Source organism: Physella acuta, unplaced genomic scaffold, assembly GCF_028476545.2.
Source record: "Physella acuta isolate Inbredline_101_S28 unplaced genomic scaffold, ASM2847654v3 ptg000161l, whole genome shotgun sequence".
Taxonomy (NCBI): domain Eukaryota; kingdom Metazoa; phylum Mollusca; class Gastropoda; family Physidae; genus Physella; species Physella acuta.
Window position 1 is genome coordinate 6,289 of NW_026731680.1, and position 25,070 is coordinate 31,358.

General features: G+C 34.8%; 1 protein-coding gene across 3 annotated transcripts; it reads left to right on the forward strand.

Moving 5' to 3' along the window:
* Positions 1-8,037: 8,037 nt before the first annotated feature.
* LOC131935843 (uncharacterized) lies at positions 8,038-24,777 on the forward strand. 3 transcript variants are annotated; one of them, XR_009385988.1, is made up of 18 exons: positions 11,218-11,567; positions 12,103-13,069; positions 13,214-13,324; positions 13,631-13,788; positions 14,398-14,687; positions 15,077-15,223; positions 16,200-16,294; positions 16,749-16,967; positions 17,462-17,619; positions 18,065-18,212; positions 18,641-18,836; positions 19,527-19,628; positions 20,221-20,330; positions 20,669-20,891; positions 21,338-21,459; positions 22,144-22,328; positions 23,178-23,652; positions 23,804-24,777. XR_009385988.1 is itself a non-coding variant. In XM_059292541.1 (17 exons), exons 2-17 carry the CDS (start codon positions 12,182-12,184, stop codon positions 23,497-23,499), a joined length of 3,474 nt encoding a protein of 1,157 aa, XP_059148524.1. In that variant the 5' UTR covers positions 8,038-8,057; positions 12,103-12,181; the 3' UTR covers positions 23,500-24,777. The 3 variants fall into 3 exon arrangements, 2 of the variants coding, with proteins under 2 accessions (XP_059148524.1, XP_059148522.1); XM_059292541.1 differs by lacking the exon at positions 11,218-11,567 and adding an exon at positions 8,038-8,057 and having other exon boundaries at positions 23,178-24,777; XM_059292539.1 differs by having other exon boundaries at positions 23,178-24,777.
* The last annotated feature ends 293 nt before the right edge of the window (positions 24,778-25,070 follow it).

Below are 25,070 nucleotides of genomic sequence, written 5' to 3' on the forward strand. Positions count from 1 at the left end.
ATAAAGCGGGAGTGAGCTCCCTTGGGCTTTGTTGCATATCGTGTGTTACAGTATGGTTTGAACCAGTGGCGGAACTAGAAAAAAATGGCCCCCCCGCAAAAAAAATTTTTAGGCCCCTATATATATATATATATCTATATGTGTATATATATATATATATATATATATATATATATATATATATATATATATATATATATATATATATATATATATATATATATATCGGGTGCAGTGGCGTAGCGAGGTCGGGTATCACTCGGTGCGGCACTTAATGGTGTCACCCCCCCAGAGGCATAGAGACCCTTCCCAGGGACAAACTTTCAAATTTTCGATTTGCACCCCCCCCCCTCAAGTTTTCGATTTGCACCCCCCCCCCCCCTCAAGTTTTCGATTTGCACCCCCCTCAAACTTTCGATTTGCACCCCCCCTCGAGTTTTTCTCTATATATTCTGCTATCTTTTGCCTTGGTGTCACCCCCCTAAATGGTGTCACCCGGTGCGGTCCGCACCCCCCCCCCCCCCCCCGAAAGAAATTAAATTTATATAATTTATATAGAAAATATATACTTTTAACAGTGCCCGCCCCCCCCCCCCCTCCGAAAATTTCAAGTGCCCCCCCCCCCCCCCCGAAGAAAAAAGTCTGGAAGAAACACTGCCAAAGACCCACCCATATTATAACCGAATATAACCCCTCCCCGTTACGGGCTAAACATGAAATTAAACATTAATACATTCAAAGGTGATATAGATCTTTTGGTTGTTTTTAGGCTTAAAAGCTAGATCATTGTATCCTAAATTTGATTAACTTTAATGTATTTAGTGTTAATAACTAATGTTCAATTAATACGTGTACTAATTATAAAACAATTAATAATATAAAGACGAGCCTTACCTTCCTTGTTGTGTGAATTAGACTCGTCAACAAAATACTTCATCAGGTAAATGAACAACTACTGAATAGTGTCTTTAACAAAATGTGCAGAAGTAGTCAGTTTACAGTTCAGTAGTTCATAGACGGTTCGTTAATCTATGCATTACATCTTATTGTAAGAGTAAGGGTGTGGTGAGGGGTAGAGGTGAGGGGTAGGGGTGAGAGGGGGGTGAGGGGGAGGGGTGAGAGTTGGGAAGGTTCAAAGGAAGGGGACTAGAAAGTGCCGATAAACATCTACATCAATAGTGCCGACTTTTTCCGGTCGTCTAGAAGACCAGAATAGTCGCCGCAACATTTCCCCAGCCCGATTTCAAAGCGTGCCGGCAAAAACTTCAGATGCTTCGCTAAAGGGAGATAACTTAAACTTTCACAAGTTTATTGATACAGTTGTTAAAGTAAAAATGAACGCAATTATAAATGTATGACATCGAAATAAATAATTATATTTTTTGTAGAGTCCAGGCCAGTAGTTTAAACACACAATCATATATATATATATATATATATATATATATATATATATATATATATATATATATATATATATATATATATATATTTAATAATGTAAACAATATAACAATCCTTTTTTGTTCTCCTAATCGACGCCACTAAAAGTAAAAAGGTAGGCTACGTCTTTGAAGTTGTCTATATGTCTGGCGGTCTCTCGAGCTATATTCTGTACATTTTTTTCAAAGACGTTTGCCGACTATCGTGTTTTTTTGTAACTGTAGAAGAAAGATAACTCGACCTCCACCTAATTTTAAAAAAAAAAATTAATTTTTTTTTTTAAAATTTTTTTTTTACATTTTTTTTTTAAAAATAATTTAGCCAGGATTTTTGGGCCCCCAATCGGTCTGCCCCCCTCCCCCGCATTGCGGTGTCTGGCGGCACTGTAGTTCCGCCCCTGCGTCTTTGAAGTTGTCTATATGTCTGGCGGTCTCTCGAGCTATAGTCTGTACATTTTTTTTCAAAGACGTTTGCCGACTATCGTGTTTTTTTATAACCGTAGAAGAAAGATAACTCGACCTCCACCTAATTTAAAAAAAAAAAAAAATTTAATTTTTTTTTTTGTTTTAATTTTTTTTTTACATTTTTTTTAAAAAAATAATTTAGCCAGGATTTTTGGGCCCCCAATCGGTCTGCCCCCCTCCCCCGCATTGCGGTGTCTGGCGGCACTGTAGTTCCGCCCCTGCGTCTTTGAAGTTGTCTATATGTCTGGCGGTCTCTCGAGCTATAGTCTGTACTTTTTTTTTCAAAGACGTTTGCCGACTATCGTGTTTTTTTGTAACTGTAGAAGAAAGATAACTCGACCTCCACCTATTTTTTTTTTTTTTTTTTTTTTTTTTTTTAAATTTTTTATTTTAAATTTTTTTAAAAATAATTTAGCCGGGATTTTTGGGCCCCCATTCGGTCTGGGCCCCCCCGCATTGCGGGGTCTGGCGGCACTGTAGTTCCGCCCCTGGTTTGAACGCACTTCCCGTGGAATCAGGTAATAGAGATGGTAGGTTAGTTCGCTGTTTATTTAAATTATTTTTAAGAAAACATAGAGACGAAATGTAATTAGAATATGTTGCTTTACGAGCATATGATATATGATTAATGAATGCTGGAAGTTTTTTTTTGAGAAAATTGACATGATTAAGTACCAATTTTGATTAACGGGATTCGTTTAAAAGTTGTTAGAAACCTTCTTCTGGGATCATACTTATGTATGAAATTTTGTCCACGTAGCTGAAACTGTACTCAAGTGATCGTGTTAACACTCACACCCACAGTTGACCCACACACAGATGGACACACACACACACACCCACACACACCCACAGTTGACCCACACACAGATGGACACACACACACACACCCACACACACCCACAGCTGACCCACACACTGATGGACACACACACACACACAAACGAGATTGCAAAAGTGGGAATTTATAGGTCCTCATATAGGTCTGCAATCTGCGGCCCCGGAGCCGTGTTGGCTCTAAAAGAGAATACATGCACATTTAGCATTGGTGATGCCAGACTTAGTCCATCTTTTTATTAACACGTTTTTCTTAACTCAGCTTCGCGTTTGTGGATTTGTGGATTTGTTTGTTTGTTGTTAAAATTGACATCGAAAATTAGCCCACTTCTGATTGCTCAATAGATCTGAAATTTGGCATGTAGGCTACTTTCGCCTAACAATTTCAGATGCAATCATAAAAACTAGCAATTAGAGACCGTAATTAGCTTAATTTAATTACGCCCCAAGGACCATAAAATTGAGGACATGATTTCTAAAGATACCGACAAGACTGGAGGCCTATTGGCACAGTTACTTCGGCCCCAATCGATGTGAGCGCGCTGGCCGTGATCGTATAGTGGTTAGTACTTCGCGTTGTGGCCGCGACAACCCAGGTTCGAATCCTGGTCGCTCAAGATTTTTAGTCCGTGTATTTATAAACACTTAGTCAAGTCATACTTAATCAAGTCATTAGATATAGTAGCAAATAAACTATATAAAAAACTTTTTTAAAAACAACGTTTTTCATGTGTAGCAACGGACTAAAAAGGAGAAAATAAAATACTTAAAAAAAACTTTTTTAAAAACCACGTTTTTCTTGTGGACTAAAAAGTAGAAAATAAATTTTCATACATTTGATGACAAAAAACGTGGGTCGGGCAGATGGGTCGGGAAATTTGATGGTGAACGTACCCACGTTTTTTGTCATCAAATGTATGAAAATTTATTTTCTACTTTTTAGTCCACAAGAAAAACGTGGTTTTTAAAAAAGTTTTTAAGTTTTAAAAAAGTATTTTATTGATCACTTGCATCGCACTATTTGGTTAAAAGTTATTGTGGGGGTCGGAGATGGCGGGGGGGGGGGGGGGGGGGGGGGTGAAAAATGGGATGATTATCTTTGGGGTGACATAGTCATACCACCGAGAGTACCGAACTCGTGACTGTTCATGATCTCAGTCGTGTACTCTACCACAAGACCACGTCGTCATTTTCATCGTTTCCAATCCGGTTGTTACAGCAACGGAGCCAACTATTTGTTTTTTTTCTTCTGTGAACCGTGTTTTGAGTTGGGTAAGGTTAGCTGTGGTGGGGGGGGGGGGGGGCTACTGGAGATGGGGTAAGAACTCAAGATGTGGGTGTGCTACATCTAGTGTGTGAATTTAAAAACCCTAACCCGGCGACTTCCGGTAAGGATCAAGGGTGGATGTTTTAGTTTCTCAGTATGGGATGTGCGTGAAGACAACGATAAGGTTATTAAAGATTCACAATTAATGTAGTGAGATGCAATAATTTAACATTTGGTACATATAAGCAAGGGTAATGATCTTTTAGTTTTAGGTACATAGAAGCAAGGGTTCGCCTTTTGGTAAAACGATACAAGAGATTCACATTTGGTAAATTGATGTAAGGGGTTCGCCTCTGGTAAATTGATGTAAGGCGTTCGCCTTTAGTAAATTGATGTAAGGGGTTCGCCTCTGGTAAATCGATGCATGGGTAAGTGGTTTACCTATGGTAAATTGACGCAAGGGGGTTCACCTTTGGTAAATTGATGTAAGAGGTTCGCCTCTGGTAAATTGGTGTATGGGTAAGGGTTTTACCTTTGGTAAATTGACGCATGGGGTTCGCCTTTTGGTAAAACGATACAAGAGGTTCACCTTTGGTAAATTGATGTAAGGGGTTCACCTTTGGTAAATTGATGTAAGGGGTTCACCTTTGGTAAATTGACGCAAGGGGTTCACCTTTGGTAAATTGATGTAAGGGGTTCACATTGGGAAATTGATGTAAGGGGTTCACCTTTGGTAAATTGATGTAAGGGGGTCACATTGGGAAATTGATGTAAGGGGTTCACCTTTGGTAAATTTATGTAACGGGTTCACCTTTGGTAAATAGATGTAAGGGGTTCACCTTTGGTAAATTGATGTAAGGGGTTAACTTTTGGTAAATAAATAGACAGAGAGATGCTGGGCTTATATTTGGATGGTGCGATGTGTGGGTTTGCGAGAAACTTAGTGTAGAACGTCTTTCATGGTCTCAACAGATTAGCCCGACGAAATCTAAATCTCAAATCGTTTTATTCTTCCTAGAGCTTTTCTTAAGAAAAGTTTTTAACAAGCCAAAGAACGATGAAGGTTAGGGGGTTTTTATTGTGTTACTGTTGGCTTGCTTTGATCATCAGACGTGAACATTTTATTTATAGCTATGTTAAAGTGTGTTCTAATTATAGATTGCGGATATTTCCACAATTGTTTAGTAACACTTTAAAAGCCAGAGGCATTTAGTAATTTAGTTGTACTTATAAAAGAAGAACGTATTTACTTTTTCTTATAAAAGAAGAACTTATTTATTTTTTTAATAAAAGAACAACGTGTTTATTTTGTTATAAAAGAACAACTTGTTTATTTTTCTTATAAAAGAAGAACGTTTTTATTTATTTTTAAAAGTAAAGCTTTGATATTTTCTAATATTTGTCTGTATAATTTCCAACTCAGCATCAGTGTTTCTTCCAGACTTTTTTCTCCGGGGGGGGCACTTGAAATCTTCGGGGGGGGGGGGGGCGGTAAACTTTCTTCGGGGGGGCGGACACTGTTAAAAGTATATATTTTCTATATAAATTATATAAATTTCATTTCGTTCGGGGGGGGGGGGGGGGGGAGGCGATAAAAATTTTTCGGGGATGCCTGGAAGAAACTCTGCGCATTAGCTCAGCTTTACATTGAGAGCTTAGGGACAGAGTTTCTTTCAGGCATCTCTACGTACAAAATTTTTAAAAAGTGTAATTTGTATTGAAAATATTTACTAAAACAAGTATCCCCCCATAAAGCTTCAAGTGACTCCCCCCCACCCCCCACACACCAGCAGAAAAAAAAACATGTCTGAAGTAAACACTGGTTAGGGTTAAAGTCAATTTAACGCCGCGTGCCTCGAAGTGATAGGGTTTTGGCTTGTGAAGCTACACACGGGGGGAGATATAGGTGGGTGGTGTGGTGGGGGGGATGGGGGGTCCGGGGGGATTGATAGAGGAGGTAACCTAACATATATATTCAATTTCTTGCACATAAAAATACACGAACACCATGTTTTTTGGTGACTATTTGTTAAGTCTTTATAGAATCAGGTCTGTTTTTATTTGACATGCGACAATAGTAGAAGAAAGAGTAAAAGTCAGCTAAAAAAATACATCACGCTATTTATAGACGACCTTTTTTTTCATTTAACCAATGGTTACACTTACAGTAAAGTATTATAAAAAGCGTTCATGAACTATCTAGAAGTTTCTTTTTGTTATATAATCTCACCCCTACCACTTGCCTTAAAGTTTTATCTTTACTTGAGAAAACATATATTGACTACCCGCCGATATCGAAAGTAAACTTTAGCCACGCCTTTTCCTGTTTAAACGACACGACTGTTTTTCCAACGTTACTATATCGAAAGTAAACATAGCCAAATCAATCCCCCACCCCGTTTCCTTTTCAAAGCCAAGTTCAGTTATCCAAGATAATAAATATCGAAAGAAAACATTAGCCGAATCAAAACACGCTTACCCCATTTCCTTTTCAAAGCCAAGACTAATTCTCCAAAATCTTAAGTAAATATCAATCAAATCATACCCCCACCCCCATTTCTTTTTCAGAGCCGAGATCAGTTCTTCAAAATCAGTTATCCAACATATATCGAAAGTAAATATCAGTCAAACCATACCCCCACCCCCATTTCTTTTTCAAAGCCAAGATCAGTTCTTCAAAATCAGTTCTCCAACATATATCGAAAGTAAATATCAGTCAAACCATACCCCCACCCCCATTTCTTTTTCAAAGCCAAGATCAGTTCTTCAAAATCAGTTCTCCAACATATATCGAAAGTAAATATCGGTCAAATCATACCCCCACCCCATTTCTTTTTCAAAGCCGATATCAGTTCTTCAAAATCATTTCTCCAACATATACCGAAAGTAAATATCAGTCAAACCATACCGCTACCCCATTTCTTTTTCAAAGCCAAGATCAGTTCTTCAAAATCAGTTCTCCAACATATACCGAAAGTAAATATCAGTCAAACCATACCGCTACCCCATTTCTTTTTCAAAGCCAAGATCAGTTCTTCAAAATCAGTTCTCCAACATATATCGAAAGTAAATATCAGTCAAACCATACCCCCACCCCCATTTCTTTTTCAAAGCCAAGATCAGTTCTTCAAAATCAGTTCTCCAACATATACCGAAAGTAAATATCAGTCAAACCATACCGCTACCCCATTTCTTTTTCAAAGCCAAGATCAGTTCTTCAAAATCAGTTCTCCAACATATATCGAAAGTAAATATCAGTCAAACCATACCCCCACCCCCATTTCTTTTTCAAAGCCAAGATCAGTTCTTCAAAATCAGTTCTCCAACATATACCGAAAGTAAATATCAGTCAAACCATACCGCTACCCCATTTCTTTTTCAAAGCCAAGATCAGTTCTTCAAAATCAGTTCTCCAACATATATCGAAAGTAAATATCGGTCAAATCATACCCCCACCCCATTTCTTTTTCAAAGCCAAGATCAGTTCTTCAAAATCAGTTCTCCAACATATATCGAAAGTAAATATCGGTCAAATCATACCCCCACCCCATTTCTTTTTCAAAGCCAAGATAAGTTAGTTCTCCAACACATATCGAAAGTAAACATTAGCCCAATCGTACACCGTTTTTTTAACTTCCTCCAACGTATCAAGTAAAACAAGTCTAGAAGTAGTGTAAAAATATTTAGCACGTTTGTTTTGTTTCACTGTAATAACTTCTACAACAATGTCCTGTATTGAGAAACGTCGATTTGGAAAGTTCGTGAACGAATTGTGAAACTCAAAACGAAAAATGAAATTGAGCAATGATATGAAAATCGAAAATGGTATTCCAGTTTGCGGAAACTTCTGGGTTCTACCTTCTTTAGGCTAACTCTAAATCAAACTATAATCAGTAGTTACTAATGTAAGAAGGGGTGTCTCATTAGTGTTAAGTTTGCATATGAGACACACGCTCCTCCGTGGCAGACTATTTTTCTGTAACATTCCTAGCAGCAGTGTAGTAAATAAACAACGACAAGCATATAAGTAGCGTGCGTAGCATCAGGTAATTTTACTTTAGCATTAATTAAAAGTGTCAAATATTAGTTACGCTCATATCCATATCTAATTACTTTATCCTTAATTTTTAAGGAATTCAGTTTCTCTGACAATTAAATAATCAGTTAGGCATTTGAAAATATTATTTACATCAGTTGTAAGCGCACTACGTATTAAATAAATTATTAAGTCTAAAATATTAGGTTAACTTATAAGGCATAGAATTGTGATGTATATGACAATACAAGATTTGACACGATTAGTAAAACGTTTTTTATAAGATGTGGTTACAAATAAATAATAATTTAAAAAAAAATGTTTAAAAATATTGGCCTACCGATAAGATTTTTCCAAAAAAACAAAAACAACACCTATTGAAAAAAGCACTTGTTTTAAACTTAGTAACCACTTCTTTGTTAAGTTCCTTAAAATTTCCTTAAAAAATTCCCCGATAATAATAATTAATGAACCATTGCACTTGAATTAGACCGTTTAAATCAATACCCGTTGATTATCTTGATATTATCGCGAGAAGAATTTCTCGGAAATTTCCATTGTGTACATTCACTTCTCGCTCGCCTCGGGAAGTATAAAATAGATCTATAACTAGATCTAGGTCGCGCGTTCAATTTCCTCGGAAAGTTTGCATTCGCCGTACGTCGCTGTACACTACAACACAGCGTTAGACAGAATATATTTATGTTTCTTTAAAATGTGTACACCACATAGAAACTAGAACTACTATTGACATTCAACCAGTGTTTTTAGACTAAAACTTGGCAAGGTGGTATACAATCAGCCAGGAGCGTAGCGAGGGGGGGGGGGGGGGCGGACCGCACCGGGTGACACCATTTAGGGGGGTGACACCAAGGCAAAAAATAGCAAAATATATAGAGAAAAACTCGAGGGGGGGGGTGCAAATCGAAAACTTGAGGGGGGTGCAAATCGAAAGTTTGAGGGGGGGGGGTGCAAATCGAAAATTTGAAAGTTCGTCCCTGGGAAGGTTCTCTATGCCTCTGGGGAGGGGGGGGGTGTGACACCATTAAGTGCCGCACCGGGTGACACCCGACCTCGCTACGCCACTGCAATCAGCAAACAATGATATCGAACCCTCGCGTTGTGTGAAATGTATACTGATTAGTAATTACTGATTTTCTGTTCTTGTACTGTGGGTAGGAACTGGGGCTATACGGAGATCAGTATGCTCTTTTTAATGTAAAAAAAAATAAATAAAATAAATAAATGTAGAAACACGGAAATGTAAGCATTCACCTTGCTTTTTAAAAAGCGTCTAGATCTAAGCCAATTTTAAAATGTTTTAACACATTTAATTAACCCAGGCATCTTCAGATAAAAAAAATAGTGTTGGCTCACTACATAAACAATAATTTATTGAATAAGTTGATACACAAAGGCCTATAACTTTGATTTAAAACCAATAATCTAGATAAGACAAATCACCAATATTAGGTTTAAGGTTAAAAGTAACAAATATTCAATATTTTATAACTCATGAACAGGCCTAGACTAGACGTAACGCCTCGCCTCTTAACACAAATATGTAGTCTTCATATGAGTGAATGAGTTGGACTACTTAGCTAAGTGTTTTGAAAGAAATATCCTGATTTAGACGACTAAGTCAAGGATAGGCTTTACAATTAGACGGCTCACCCAGAGGCGTAGCGAGGGGGGGGGGGGGCGGGGGGTGCGGACCGCACCGGGTGACACCATTTAGGGGGGTGACACCAAGGCAAAGAAATAGCAAATTATGTGGAGAAAAATTTGAAAGGGGGGGGTTGCAAATCGAAAATTTGAAAGTTTGTCCCTGGGAAGGGTCGCTACGCCTCTGGAAGGGGGGGGGGGGGACACCATTAAGTGCCGCACCGGGTGACGCCCGACATCGCTACGCCACTGGGCTCACCATCAAAGTTTTATTCAGTACGTTGACGTCACTCACAACATCGGGTCGGTATTTTCTGGCTCATGAGCCGCTGTCGCCTGCCTGAGTGGGTACTCACGGGCTCACCCATGACGTCACTTAAGCCGTCCGTCAACGGTGTTGTGACTCCTGTTGTCACCTCCTCAGCCTCTCCGATGAGTGGTGTCATCACTGAGCACAGAATGACACCCCACTTTACTGTTGGGTATTGTCATGTATTTAACGACCACTTCCCACATCCCTTTAAAACGAGCTATTATTCAATGTTTTTTGGATTGTCTCCCCTCTCCCGCCATTATAGGGCAATGTTAGTCTGCATTGAACGATGTGTTTAACGATGTGCACATGTTATGAGCATACAACACAAACACTTGCATCCACCTGGCTCATAGTATTTTTTATTAACAACCTTCATACTACTTCATGGTGTTCTGGCACTTAAAACATTATTACGATCCTCATATTCAGAGTTTCTTCCAGTTTTCTACCGCCCCCCCCCCTCCTCATCCGAATGAAAATATACTTTTACCAGTGTTACCCCCCCCCCCTCCCGGAATATTTTGTCCCCCCCCCTGAGAAAAGTCTGAAAGAAACACTGCTCATATTGTATTACATTTCGAGGAACTCCTCCGCTCCCCCACTCTCAATTCTGTAGACTATTCGTACTATAACATTTTTTGTTGTGATTTGTAAAAAAATAAATAAATACAGAAGTAAATAAAAAAAGAAGAAAAATAAATAAATAAAATAAAATCTCATCATTTTAAAGAAGCTGGATTTCTGCATATTCAAAAGTAAAAACCACAGAGACAGAACCTTGTGTTTATTTATAGTCATATTATTATAACGGAATGCAACACAATGATAAACCACCCCTACCTCGTTTGTTACAATATGTGAACAATCCCTTGTTTGTTAGCCTACACATTAGCAACACGTAAACGTGTACTATATTTGCTTTAATATAGTTTCCTGACTATCATGATTAAAAACAACTTCAAATGTGGCTCCCTGAAAAAGCATATGCAGGCCTGATGTCAATTTGTGTAACTCTCTTCTAAGGCTTATACTGCAAACGGCAATTTCTTTTAAAAAAAAATATGAAAACATCATGGGCCTACTCAACGCCCTTTTCCGGGAAAACACAATTTCCCGGGAAACAGCGGTAAAAAAAATCGCAAAAATTAGGTCAGTGCGTTACTTTCATTTTACGCGAAAAAAAAAAATTAGTATCAGGCAGTGTTGTGGTTGGGGGGTATATATTGGTATTTTACTCAAGTAAACTTTCGAGCAGTTTAGTTTTAAATGATTTTTTGATGAGGGAGTTTGTAATTTGTAAACTAAACTTTCAAATTTAGTCAGGCAGGCGTAGTCTACATTACACTGGATAAAAAATATTGCCACTGTTCAAACACTGAGAAAAATTAGGGCTAGTTCTCCAAGTTATATTTTTAACTACTCGATTCTCAGCTGTTTAGTTTACATAAAAAGATAACGAATATGGTAGGTATTAAGTACGACTGCTACATAGTACATAATATTATCTAGATCTCTAGATCTAGATTCTGGTTCTAGTTGGTAAGTAAAGTAGATCTGTATTTTATATATTAGCCTATAATTACATTAATTAGGCCTAGGCCTATAAATTAATAATTAATATTAACAACTCGACAAGGCAGTCCCGAGTTTGTGTTGTAGATAAATTATTTTATTCTAGATCTAGATCTAGAATCAAGATCTAGAACAATAACTATCTAACTCTAGCTAGGAGATTCAGCCTACGTTTATTTTTATTTTACTTTATTTTATTTAGATCTAGATTCTAGATCTAGAATCCAGGCCTAGATCTAGATCTAATCTAGATCTAGATCTACTTACTAGATCTACTTAGGCTACACTTAAAGACTTAAACATTAAAAAAAAAATAATGATTAGGCCTAGGCCTACAAATTAATAAATTAATTTTTATTCATCTGGTAAACTGAAAAAGTATTGTATACCTTTGATTCTGCTAGTTTTTTAAAAAATAAAAATGTGATTAAATTTAATATCGCTGTAGTGAACTGTAGTCTGTAGTCATCCAACAATTTAAAATTTACTTTTATAAAAACAGGCGAATGTTCTGAGCGAATCGCTTAGGAGGTTCCCAGCCATCAAGAATAAAGTTCCTAGTGTACAGTAAATGTGTTTACATGATCCCAGCAATGCCAGATCCTCTTAAAAAAAAACTTTTGCTAAAGATGGAACCTTCAGAACCACCACCTTCCAGTGACAAAGAAATGATAAAAGTTACATTTGTTCACAAGGATATCCCACCTCTACTTGTAAGCACCAACTCAGATGAACCCGTGACATGCCAGGCAGTAATTCTCCAGTGCATGTACCATGTTAGTGATAAAATTCTAAAACCAAATGAACAGATGAATTTTCCTTTATATTTTCCTGTGTTTGGATTAGTAAAAGCCCCAGAAGAAAACTTGTGGCTTGCTTCGACGCATACTTTTGAGAAATCATCAGATAAAGATAGAATATACAAGTTTAAAGTGCGGTATTGGCCTCAACTGAAAAGTGAATATTTTAGCAAAAATGCAAATATCATGAGTGAATACTTGTTTCTTCAAATTTTGGATGACTTTCTACATGGAAATTTAGCTGACAACCGTAAGTTTGAGGATAGAAAACTATTTCAGCTGTTGACGGTTGCTTTATTAACACCTAGTCAACTTCCATATGACAATACTGTCAGGGTCAATCATAACTTCAGGGGAAGGAGTTTCAATTTCTTAAACATTAGCTCAAAGTGTTCCAAGTCTGTTAGTTCTCGTTTAATTTCAACATTTCTCATTGATCACTACTACATAACTGTAAGTCTCAAGAAAGGAATAAAAAAATGGAAATCTTCGAACAATAGCCTTGGTTCTTGGAAGTATTTCTTTTTATCCACTGTTTTCGAAATCACGTCAAGCCTTTGTTTCGAACAATATGAGGCAACAGCTTTAAACAAATATAACAAAGAAGACATAGTGACAGTTTGTTTTCATCTGTTTGAAAATCATCAACCTGCTCTTTATTATGGAGAGGTAAGAAATTGCAAACTATTTAACTAATCCCATACATTTTCTTGTAGTGTGTGATTGAGTGAATATTAAAGTAATTAATAAGACATTTTATGTTTTATATACCAGCACTAAAAAAAATAATTCATTATTTCCCTTTATGAGTAGGAGTTACAGTTCCTTTTATCAGAAATTCTCAACATAAAACTTATTCGCCCTAAAAACCTCAAGTTAAAGTGTTGGGAAATTTTGATTGAGTTAAAAAACGAGCCTCCTCGGGTAAGAAAATTTCTACTTTCTGTTTATTAACATTAAGCATAGATTTACAGAACATCATAGCATTTTTTCAAGTTCGTCATATGTTTGGAAATATGTTACCAAAATAAATTGGTACTTTAATGTTCAGTTTAAAATAATAATTTCTAAAATAATTCTAACCTTACTCTTTACCTAATATAAAAACTTAAATTCAACCAACCAAAGATAAGAACCAGTGTTTCTGTGTATAACCATTTGAGTATATCACCTTGTGTATGTTTATGCTTTTGTAGTATGTGTGCTAACAAGACAACATATTTTATCCAGCGTTTGCGCTTGACAGAGGAGGGAGCAGCAGAGTCTCTTATCACCCTGATTCAGGGGTTCTACAACCTCTATGTTCGTTACGACCATGTCCTAATTAGTGAACTACAAACAGCAGAGAGTAAACTTAGCACTGAGTTGCACAGCTTTGGACCTTTAAAGTAAGATTCTAAAAAAACTTATATATTAATTTTCACTGCCTCTAGAGTATTACTATAACGAATTATTTCAATGTGAAGTATCTGGGCATTAAGATTCTTTTAAAAAATGCGATACACCCATAAATAAAATATATATAACTTTAGTGAAAATTTGTATCTGTGAAAGTCATAAGTTAGAGTACTTAAAAAGTATGCTAAATAATTACACAAACCTGCCTGTATAAATGGAGCTAAAAAGATTGGCTGGCCAACTTTTTTAAAATTAAAAAAAATTCTTTTTTCATTCAAAGTTTTTGTTGTTTATCATATTCAACATTTAAGCATACTTACAAGTAGTCTGCTAAACCAAAAGTCTCAAGTTCAAATCCTTAGAACATCCCTGAGTCCACCCAGCTCTGATGAGTACCTAACTCACGTTAGTGAAGTAAAGGTGGCTGGGCATGGTGCTGACCACACTATCCCATTCATATATTGAGGTCACAGAAACAGGTGCACTCTACTTCACTTGCCCCATGGACAGTCAGGTTTAAAAAGGAAACCATACTTTACTTTTACAATTAAATAAAAAGAAACAATTCAATTTCCTTCATTACATTTTTTCCTATATAGAGAAACAACCGCTAGGAAATATCTGGAGAAGCCAAAGAGTCCAGGTGATCACCATAGCAACAGGTTTCTCATCCATGAAAGTCTGAGTCACTTTGGGCAGTATGTTGTTATGGTGAAAAAATACAAAACAACTGAAAAGACCCCAACGTTTGAGAGTTTTATTATAGAGATGAACTGTGAGAAAAGGCTGTATCTGTCTGACCGTACCACGTCCTTTACTTTTGGAACTTCTAGCGAGCTGATCAAGCACTTAAGAGAGAAGTTTGGATTCCAAGAACACCCTAGGCATCGTAGGTATTTTATTACAACTAGTTAACCCATATAGTAGATTTTTTTCTTAGTTAAATATTATTTTATATCCTTAATTTATTACAAGCTTGCTAACTTAATTATACATTGTATTCATTTTATTGCCTTAATATTGTTTAATATTTCAAATTAATTAACTTATTTAAACACTATTGTTCAAGTATTTTACTTATCTTTTGTGTTAATTAAAACTTTTTTAAAGTAATATTTTCTCTATCTATATGCAAGACATATAATTGATTTTCTATTACAGTTAATTTTTTCTCTTATTCAATGTTAGATTGTTTTTTTGGTCTTTTTATTTTAAAAAAATTCAATCAACAAAATAGAGATGTTAATTTAATTGTCCCATTTTCCTGTGAAATATTAGATACTTCAGTGGCAGAGCTTGACAAAATCTTTCACGTGGATTTTATTCAACCGTACACAATAGAAGACTCAGACGACCGAAGCATGGCCAACAGTGATCCAGGGATTTACCTGCGTGAAGATCTAACAGATAAAACACCTATACAAGGTAAATAATGTGACTTGTTGGCCCTCATTAACATAAACTGTGTAAATACGAATGCTGAAGAATTAAGGGGAGACTACTATTTAAGTTAGGCTAATAAAAAAAAAAATTAGCATATTTTAAATTAAACAAGGAAAAAAAAGAAAAAATGGTTATGGAAAAAGGAGGGTGATGGAAATCAAACAGAATTATGCACACTTCTCTATTTTGGTGATGAATGATAGAGAACAATAATTCTTTTAAAGGAAGTAGTATTTCTTGAGTCAATATTTAATTCAGTTAGTGGGGAAAAAAATTCTCTTTTTAAAAGCGAGACAAATTAAAGAATAAATATTTAAAGTGCAACTTGGTTTTTAAAAAAGTGCTTACTCTTAACAAGGAAGAAAGAAAAGTACATCAAATAGTCTGAAGTAATGTGCACAGTATGTGATTTGTTTTAATTTGACATAGTTACTGTAACAAACTTGTTAAAATAAAAAAAAGTGTTACATTAGCATAGGAATAAAATAAAACCCCACTTTCTGTTGACTAATAATGTGAAGATTGTAGATGAGTCCAAACACTATTTAAACTTTTGAGAGACAATACATTATTATTTAGACCAAAGACAATTGAGACAATTGAGACCACAGATAACTGAGACCATCGATGAAACTAAAGACAGACTTGAGACCATTGATGAAACCAACACAATTGAGACCATAGCTGAAACCACATACAATAAAGACCATAGCTGAAAGCACATACAATTGAGACCATTGATGAAACCACATGCGATTGAGACCATTGATAAAACCACATACAATTGAGACCATTGATGAAACTAATGACAATTATTGAGACCAGAGAGAGTTAATGAGATAAAAAAAACAACCCATAACTGTAGAACTTTATGTAAACATTAACTGTAGCAAAAAAAAATAATTAAACATGTTGCTTTGTTTCAGTAGAATGTAAGATTTTCTTTTTAATTTTCCAGACAAAAACCCACTAGTCAAAAAGTACTCAGTAACCTTAAAGGGACAAAAGATGATGCTGGTTGAGCTACAAACAGAAAATGGAAAGATTGCTGAGGTTTGTCTGCCCTTAGTTTTCTACTCATTTTCTGCCATAAGTTATCTACCTTTAAATATGTGACACAACATTCTTCTATTATTTGTTGTCTGCCCATCTATGTGACACAACATTTTTTCCTCTTTGTTGTCTACCCTTATTTTTAACACATCATTTTTCTACTCTTTGTTGTCTACCCTTATTTCTAACACATCATTTTTCTACTCTTTGTTCCCTACCCTTCTAAAAAGTAACGCTATTTTTTGGGTCACTGTCTTAGCTTTTTTTAGCTAGTTCCCCATATTATTATTTTTTACATCGCTGCTCTATTTTAGTGGTTGACTGTCTTGTGCCTAAACCTTAACTTTAATCTTGGCTTAACCCTAATCCATTTTTTAACAGTGGTACCAGCAAAAGATAAACAACCAATACTTCATTGCCACATCAGTCTTACCAATATCCTCTTTTCTTTCAGTCATTTCGAGAATCAATTGGTGTAATCCACAAGCTAAACAAGCTACATCCTGAAAAATTCCTCAAATTCTACGGCTCGGTGTGGGAAAAGAAGCTGTGTGTTCTCATGGAGTACGCCCCCCAACATGACCTTTTGACCTACATATGCCAGCAGCCTCAGACAGTGGCGCAGAAAGTGGACATTATGAGCCAGATTGTGAAGATTTTCTCCTTTATTTTTGTACGTTGTTTTCCTATGTGGATACAGTCTTTCTCTTCATTAGATATATTTTGTTTTTAAATATATTTTGTTGGGGGGGGGGAGGTGAATGAGGTTAAAATAACCTGAAATTTAGAAATGATACTGTAAAAGTTTTAAATTAAAGGCACAAATTATTGATAGGGTTAAACTGTTTTTATAGCATTTTAACTTCAGAAAATATAAATACAATTGAAATAATGTTTTTATCAAATTTTTTTTTTTCCAATTTAATTATAAACAACTATATAAAGCTAGCAGGGTTTAACAATAGATTATTTTCTTTTCTGTAGGGTTAGATACTTTTTTTTTGGAATAAACTCTTTACAGAAATCAATAATTGTTGACAATATTAAATTATGTAACTCTTTACTTAGCAATCATATTAAATAATGTAACTCTTCCATTAGAAATCATATTAAATAATGTAATTCTTCAATTAGGAATCATATTAAATAATGTAACTCTTCAATTAGGCATCAAACAACAAACTGTTCCATGGATGTTTGAGGTTGAGGAGGTTTATGGTTTTTGGAACTGAAAATTCTGATATTGTGATCAAACTGGGAGACTCTGGGATCTCATCATACCTCAACAAAAATCCTCAAAAATGCAAACAAGACAATGATGAAAGGTAAGCTCATTTTACAACCCTTAAAATATGAAATAAATAAAGAAATATTTTATATTTAGCACTAATCTAATTACATCTCTACTACTAATTCATTTATTAAACTGTAGTACTTTTTTGTTTGTATACAAATATTATACATATGACATACACAGTTACTATTTGGCATCAATGTTATATTAATGTATAATATGCAAATTAAGTCTTTAATCTTTTCTTAAATAAATCTGCAAATGTTAATGTTTTTTTTTAACTGTGAACACACAATTTAAACAAAAAAAAGTAATTAAACATAAAGCAATAAACACCTTACTGCCAGTTTTATTATCCCATGATTTAAAACTATTTGATTTTCAGAGCCTGCATGTAGCACACTATGTTATTTCAAATGACTTTTTGTGTTTGTGTGCTAATTGTTTATGGTGAAATTTCTCCTCCTCTCCTGTAGACTACCCTGGCTGTCCCCCGAGAGGCGTGGCAACTACAGTGCGATCACATACGAGTCTGAGTGTTACTCCATTGGGACAGTGTTGTGTGAGGTTCTGTACAGGTCGGATCAGTTCCACGAGATTTTAAAACTGGGAGGCCCTGAAAAGGTAGAGAGCTTTATTTATATTCCCCCTACTGGCCCTTCTTTAACATGAGCTTGCCCTTCTTAATGTGTTAGCCCTTCTTTAAACATAAATATGTCTGCCCTTCTTTGTGAGAAAGGAATCAAACAACATTATTAGAACAAAGTTATAATTTTACATTTGCATTTTAAATTGTAAACCTTTTAACCTAAGCCATTTAACTTTAATGCATTTTTCATTTAATGAATGCTTTAAAAATGTTTTTCAAATTATATTTACAATACACAAAAATAATGATTTAATTTTTCTAATGATTAATTGAGATTAAAAATCCATACAATAGTGGGGAATAACTCGGATTTATTTGATGTGTTTTCTACATAATATGATAAAATAGATATATATCAACATCAAGTATTACATATTTTAAATAGCCATTTTGCTACTTACAGCTGTTGGATTACTTCAATGAACACAGTTACCTCCCCAAGCCACCAATCCTGACAGATGTTGATGATGTGGATAACTCTTTAGTGCCCCAAGCTAGAGAAGTTCTGGAGGAAGTGTGGGATAATGTCATCATGAAGTGCTGGTCCCCTGAGCCCATTGATAGACCTACAACAAATTACCTTCTTCAAACCTTTAATGGTAAATACTGTTTCATTCACAATATAAACAGTTCCCTAATACGATAGACCAGGGGTCTCCAAACTACGGCCCGCGGGCTGCATTCGGCCCGCCAAGGTCCTCTCATCCGGCCCGCGGAGATCTTTTTGTCCACGGAAAAAAAACGTTTTTTGGTGATGGCTGAGGATCTTAGCGCAGAAAAATCAAAGACATGCCTGGAAAAAGCTGGCCCCCGAACTGAAAATTGATAGTTAATTCGGCCCTCGGACTGAAAAGTTTGGAGACCCCTGCAATAGACTATAGATGCTTTATTTTCTTCCAACTTTTTAAATAGTAAAACATTTTCAAACCATGTGTGTCAAATTTAAGAGATTTAGTTAGCAGTTTTAATAACATTCAGGGAGTTGTTTCTATAGGTTATAATTTACTGAGTGTTTTAATATCTTTGTTATATGGTGCGAGGTGTTTGAGCTGTTAAGTATAAAATTTAGATGTGTTTAAAATAAACATGCATCAGGTCAAGCTGTCAGTATAGAGCTGTTGAGATTTATACAAGAAAACAGAACTGTGTTACAATTAGATGTGTGGTTTATAAAAAATATGGATCAATTTTAACAAAATTAAACATTTGAAAACAAAATATACTGTTACTTTATTAATTAGCATGTTTTGTAAGCTTAACATTTATTGTATATTTTTTTATTCACTCAGGGATTAAAGAAAAAGCTGGTCAGATCAAAGGAGACACTCACATTGAAGAGTTTAAGAAAGTCATCTATGACATAGGTATCAAAGATGAAATAACTAAGCCAGGTTAGTCAACATCAAATATAGATGAATCTAATAAACTTTAAAAGAATAACTATTAAACTTATGAAAAGATGAAAACATGTTTAGTCTTTCTCATGGATGAAATGTATGTTATGGCTTTTCTGCAAATCCATGATATTTTCATAGTTATTTGAGGGGAAGATAAGGCTCGTAAGCTCTTCTAGGAGAGACAACTCCAAAATCAACTAACTGCTTCCTTGTAGTTTGTTCTTGGTTGGACAAAGGCTATAGAAGCAAATCCAATGGCCTCAATGGTGCATAATCAGTTGACACATATAGTTAATTGTGTTGGAGGGGATTTCTTCCAACACTAAAATTAAGAGCGAAGAAGAAGGGTGAAATGAATTTAGTGTAGGCCTACACAATTTAGTCTGATTTGTTTTTAGATCACGTGTGAAAGAATGTGCACTTATGTGTAGACACAAATTTTAAAACAGTGTACCCGTAATTATTTGTTGTGTTCTTGTATGCCCTACACATTTATGGTACAAATTTATTACTTATCTAATTTTGAACCTTATTGATAATTAACTCGTATTTATTACATCTCTAATTCAACTATCTATTCTATCAGGACATAAAGAGCCTACCAAGGTAGAACTAGAGGAAATGTTAATGAACAAATCCAACCACATGTACCTAGTCCCTAAATGCATCAAGTGTAACGAAAAGCCTTTTGGCCAGGTACTTCAAATGTTGAAGCTTTAAACACATATTAATTTTGCAAATTTTAAAAGAAAAAAAGTGAATTTGGTTCATTAATTTTGTTCCTCAAAATATTTTTATTAGCCTGTCTTTTAATAAAGGCCTTTAAAATTAATCGTTATGCTAATCATTTTTAAAAAGTTATTTTACTATTCTAATGTTTTAATAATAATATTTTTGTAGTAATATTTATTAGTTAAATGTTGTTATTTATGGAGTCTTTTATTTTTGATGACTTATTTTTTACATATCTAATTTTTTATTTAGTTTATCTATTTTAATGATTTTTGTATGAGCTATGTTTTTTTTTTTACTAGGGCTACTTTGGAGCTGTGTTTGAAGGCAAAGTGCGCACACCAACTAGGAACTTACAACAGGTGGAGAAAGACTACCAGTGGAAGAGGGTGGCCATTAAAAAATTTAAAAAATCAAAGAACTCTAAAGACAACGAAACAATTTTTGTGAAAGAAGTTTTACTGGCCTGTGACTTGCAGCACCCCAACATTGTCCAAGTTCTCCATTTCTCTTATGATAAGTCTGGTTAGTATTTTTTGTTTTTGTTTTTTTACTGGTAGAACTACACTACAGATACAATAACACATGTTGGTAATTTTTTTTTAATATAAATACTACACCATACATACAATCACACATGTTAATATTCTTTTGAAATTGGTTTTTTGATTTTACACTGCATGTGTTGTTGTGAAGTTCTAAGTTAAATTTAGATTTAAGTTTGAACAAAGTTTTCTGTCAAAAAATTTTGGGATGATACACATTTATTTTATAGGTACTCTTTTTTTTTCCTTTTTTTTAATAACAAAAAAATAAATTATTAGTGATGCTTCCCTCTCTGTCATGCTGACAGCTTCAGGATAAATAATTTGAAAATTATTGCTCCTATGTTTTCAAATTTTAATCACATTCATTTATTTAAAAAGCAGAACTTGTCAAATTTTTATCGAGTATTTTGTTTTGTTTTGCAGATAAAAGTTATGATAACATAATGTTGATTATGGAGTTTATGAATAAAGGAAACCTCAGTCAATATGCTAAGGAAAATCAGGAAAGTGCAAAGCTTCTGAAAATTTGTTTGGATGTCACTGAGGTATTAAATGTTACATTTTATGACCTGCTATATACTTATGGAAAGCAACTTACATAGGCTACATTGGGATTTAAACAACAAATTTAACCAAAAATTAATAGTGCAGTATCTTTTACTATAAACTATTAATTCTCAATAAAATTACTTTTATCAGAAAAAGTATGTAAAGATTGGTCATATTTTTTGTTTCAATTTAAAAGTCCTCTTTCCTATAAATATTTTTTCTTTTGCTTTGTAAATATGTAGGCAAGTCTGTATCAGTTTAAATAAAAATGCTTATGGTAATGGTCAAACATTATTGAAGAAAAGAAATGCAGTTATAACTTTAAAGCACCCAATACCATGATTGTTTAAATCTGTGTTTATTGACAAAAAAATGTCATACTCTCCAAAAATCTTGCATTATTGTAAGGATTTCCCTAATCTGTGAAAAACTTATTTTCAATAAATCTCTAATCTTTTAACGATTCCTATTTGATGGAAACCTTTAAATTATTTATTTTCAATGATACCCTAATTTTTGAAGGATTCACATTCATTGATACACTTTTAATAATGTATCATCAATGGTACCTTAATCTCTAAAGGAGTTACCTACAATGATATCATAATTTTAAAACTTCAAATTAATACCTTAATCTTAATAGATTTTCGTTCTAAATGTTTTTTTTTTCTGTTTTGCAGGGAATGGTTTATCTCAGTGGAAAAGATATTGTTCATCGAGATCTTGCAGCGAGAAATATTTTATTGGAAGAAAAACCAAATGGGGAAATTGTGGGAAAAGTTTCAGACTTTGGATTGGCTCGACGAATGGAGGACGATTATAAATTTTATAAGAATCATTCATCCGTAGCACTACCCTTTGCATGGTAGGATTATTTTGACTTCATTTATTTTAAAAACTATATTTTATTTATTGTAAATTATCTATACAGCATTGTTTTTAAATGTGCAAAATGAAATGAAATTTTAAAAAATTACCTTTAATTTTAAACTTCAATTTGTTTATTATTTTTTTCATTCTTTACCTGTTTGTTATTGTAGTTTAGGCTTTGTAAGAAAACAATTAATTAAAAAAAAAGTGTCAAAATAGTTAGGGCTATTGTGAGGGCTAGGATTAGGGTTGGGTTTGGATTAAGTGTTTTTTTTAGCATGAATTTACTAAAACATCTAATCTGTTTGTTATTTATAAACAAAATAAATACTAAAAGTAAGTTTGAAAATTAAACTTCGCTGTATTCCTTTGTGAAGTTTCCTAGGGGGTCGGCGTGGTTAAGTCGGTAAAAGCTTACGGTTGCTAAACGGAAAAGTCTCGAGTTCGAACCCTCGGGCAGATGAGGCGCGTTAGCTGGGGACAGCCACTCTTCTAGGAGAGACAACTCCAAAAATCAAACAACTGCTGCCTTGTAGTTTGTTCTTGGTTGGACAAAGGCTATGTAAGCAAATCCAAAAAGAAAAGCAGGCTGAAATTATACTCAATGGCTTCAATGGTGCATAACCAGTTGACACGTATCCTTAATTGTGATGGAGGCGTGGTCGAGTCGGCAAAAGCTCATGGTTGATAAATTAGAAAAAAAAAGTCTCGAGTTCAAACCCTCTGGCAGATAAGGCTCGATTCCTTCCAACACTAAAAATTAAGAACGAAGAAGTTTCCTTTTTTAATAATAAACAATGACCCTATAAAACCTTTCTAAAACTAAACTTTGACCCCATTTCAGGATGCCCCCAGAGTGCCTGGATTCAGACGGCAAGTTCACCAGTAAAGGAGATGTCTGGTCCTTTGGTACTGTCATGTGGGAAGCCTTCTCTAGCGGCAAAAACCCTAAAGAGTACTTGCCCATCACCAGATCCACTAGTAATCCAATGCAAGTGCTGATGAAAAAATACACAGACGGCTGGCGCCTGAAACCCAAGCATCCTGTGCACCCTTCCATAGTTGAGGTGATGAAGAGTTGCTGGCATTTAACTCCCAAGGAACGGCCACCGTTTGTTGAGCTGCGGCAAAAATTAAAGAGCTTGCATGAATCAAATATTAGCTGAAAGTTGTTCTGGAACTTGTATCAATCTAATCTTGATTACCAGGTATTAAGCTGTACGAATCAGAAATTCGTTACCAGGAATGAAAAAGCTGACATGAAGAAAACATTTCTTACCAAGTGTGAAAAAACTTGTGTGAATGATATTCATTACAAGGTAGAAGAACTTACAGAAATCCCCAAACTCCTGAGCTGGTAGTAAAACGATTGACGAATCAGAAATTCGTTACCAGGAATGAAAAAGCTTACATGAAGAGAACATTTCTTACCAAGTGTGAAAAACTTTTGTGAATGATATTCATTACAAGGTAGAAGAACAAATCCCCAAACTCCTGACCTGGTAGTAAAACGATTCATGAATCAGAAATTGATTAGCTACAGCTTGCATTGCTTGAGTTTGCTTTCTGCTGAAATTCTGGAGCTGCCGCTAAATTTTCACATAACAAATAAATAAAATTATGAACTGAAACCTATTTTGGATACTTAAGCTCATAAGTTAATGAATTAGACGAGCAGGGTCACTGTACCAGAGCAGACTCTTACGTATTACGTCATTAATTTCGCAACAGCTGAGATTGAGTTTCCTCAAAAACATGCAGCCAACATTGGATGAAGAAAAAAAGCTGCATGGTATCATTAGTTTGGAATAAACAGATAAACTCTACTTCATCTGCCATGTAGATCATCATATCATATGAATGAACTTTAGGTTTTACTAATCATTGCCAAGTTTTTCAGGATAAAATCAGTTTAAGATTTAGGAGATCTACTTTATTATCTTACTTAATTTTGAGTAATATTTTAGTGTTTTTACACTCATTTAACACAACACAAAAAAGCTTATGTTAGGATTAGAGTTGATTTAGAAGTTTATCAACGGTATAGCATAACACACCTGTCCAAGGTGCAGAACTAAACTTGATGGTATATTTTGTTGTTGCTTATACCTTATTTGTGTTCTACTAAATATTTATTTGTCTATGCCCTCTAATACCTTGTGTAATGTGTACAAAAATTATGGGCAGATGATTCTAGAATCTGCTCTAGTAGTCAGTACATATATACACATTGTTGTTGGCACAATCACATACAACTTCTTTATAATGTTACGTTATAAACATTAAAATACATGTTTTAATGTATATAATTAATACAACCCCTACATTCTACAATAGTGTAAAGTGTTGTTAGCACTGTATAAGCTACTGCTACATAATATGCATGCATTTAGTTTGCTGGTTATAATTTATTTATTGATAAAATATCGTCACTCTGTCGAAAATGTACGAGTATAACATTTGTATATAATAAAGGAAATCTCTATGATATTATGTCTTGTTTAAAAATTTGTTGTGCAGTAGTATGGGGGGGGGGGGGGGGGGGGGGTTGGGGGAGTACAGTAGATTTTTAAGCAATATAAACCTTTCTTTTTATTTTTTGGTATATGGATAAAGTCCTTTATACTTTGTATATGAATATATGATGAAGTACTGAGGTGTAAAACTGAAAAGTCAATGTTTCATGCGATTTTTGTGCAGGATTACAATACTTCCTGTATACTCTGTATATGAGAAT

What these genes read in the sequence shown, in the direction of transcription:
- LOC131935843 (XM_059292541.1), top strand. Translation starts at nt 12,182, where the DNA reads ATGATCCCAGCAATGCCAGATCCTCTTAAAAAAAAACTTTTGCTAAAG. An exon ending in AGATTTTCTCCTTTATTTTT is followed by an intron (nt 16,968 to 17,461) that starts GTACGTTGTTTT and finishes CTCTTCAATTAG; the next exon opens with GCATCAAACAACAAACTGTT. An exon ending in GTAGCACTACCCTTTGCATG is followed by an intron (nt 22,329 to 23,177) that starts GTAGGATTATTT and finishes ACCCCATTTCAG; the next exon opens with GATGCCCCCAGAGTGCCTGG.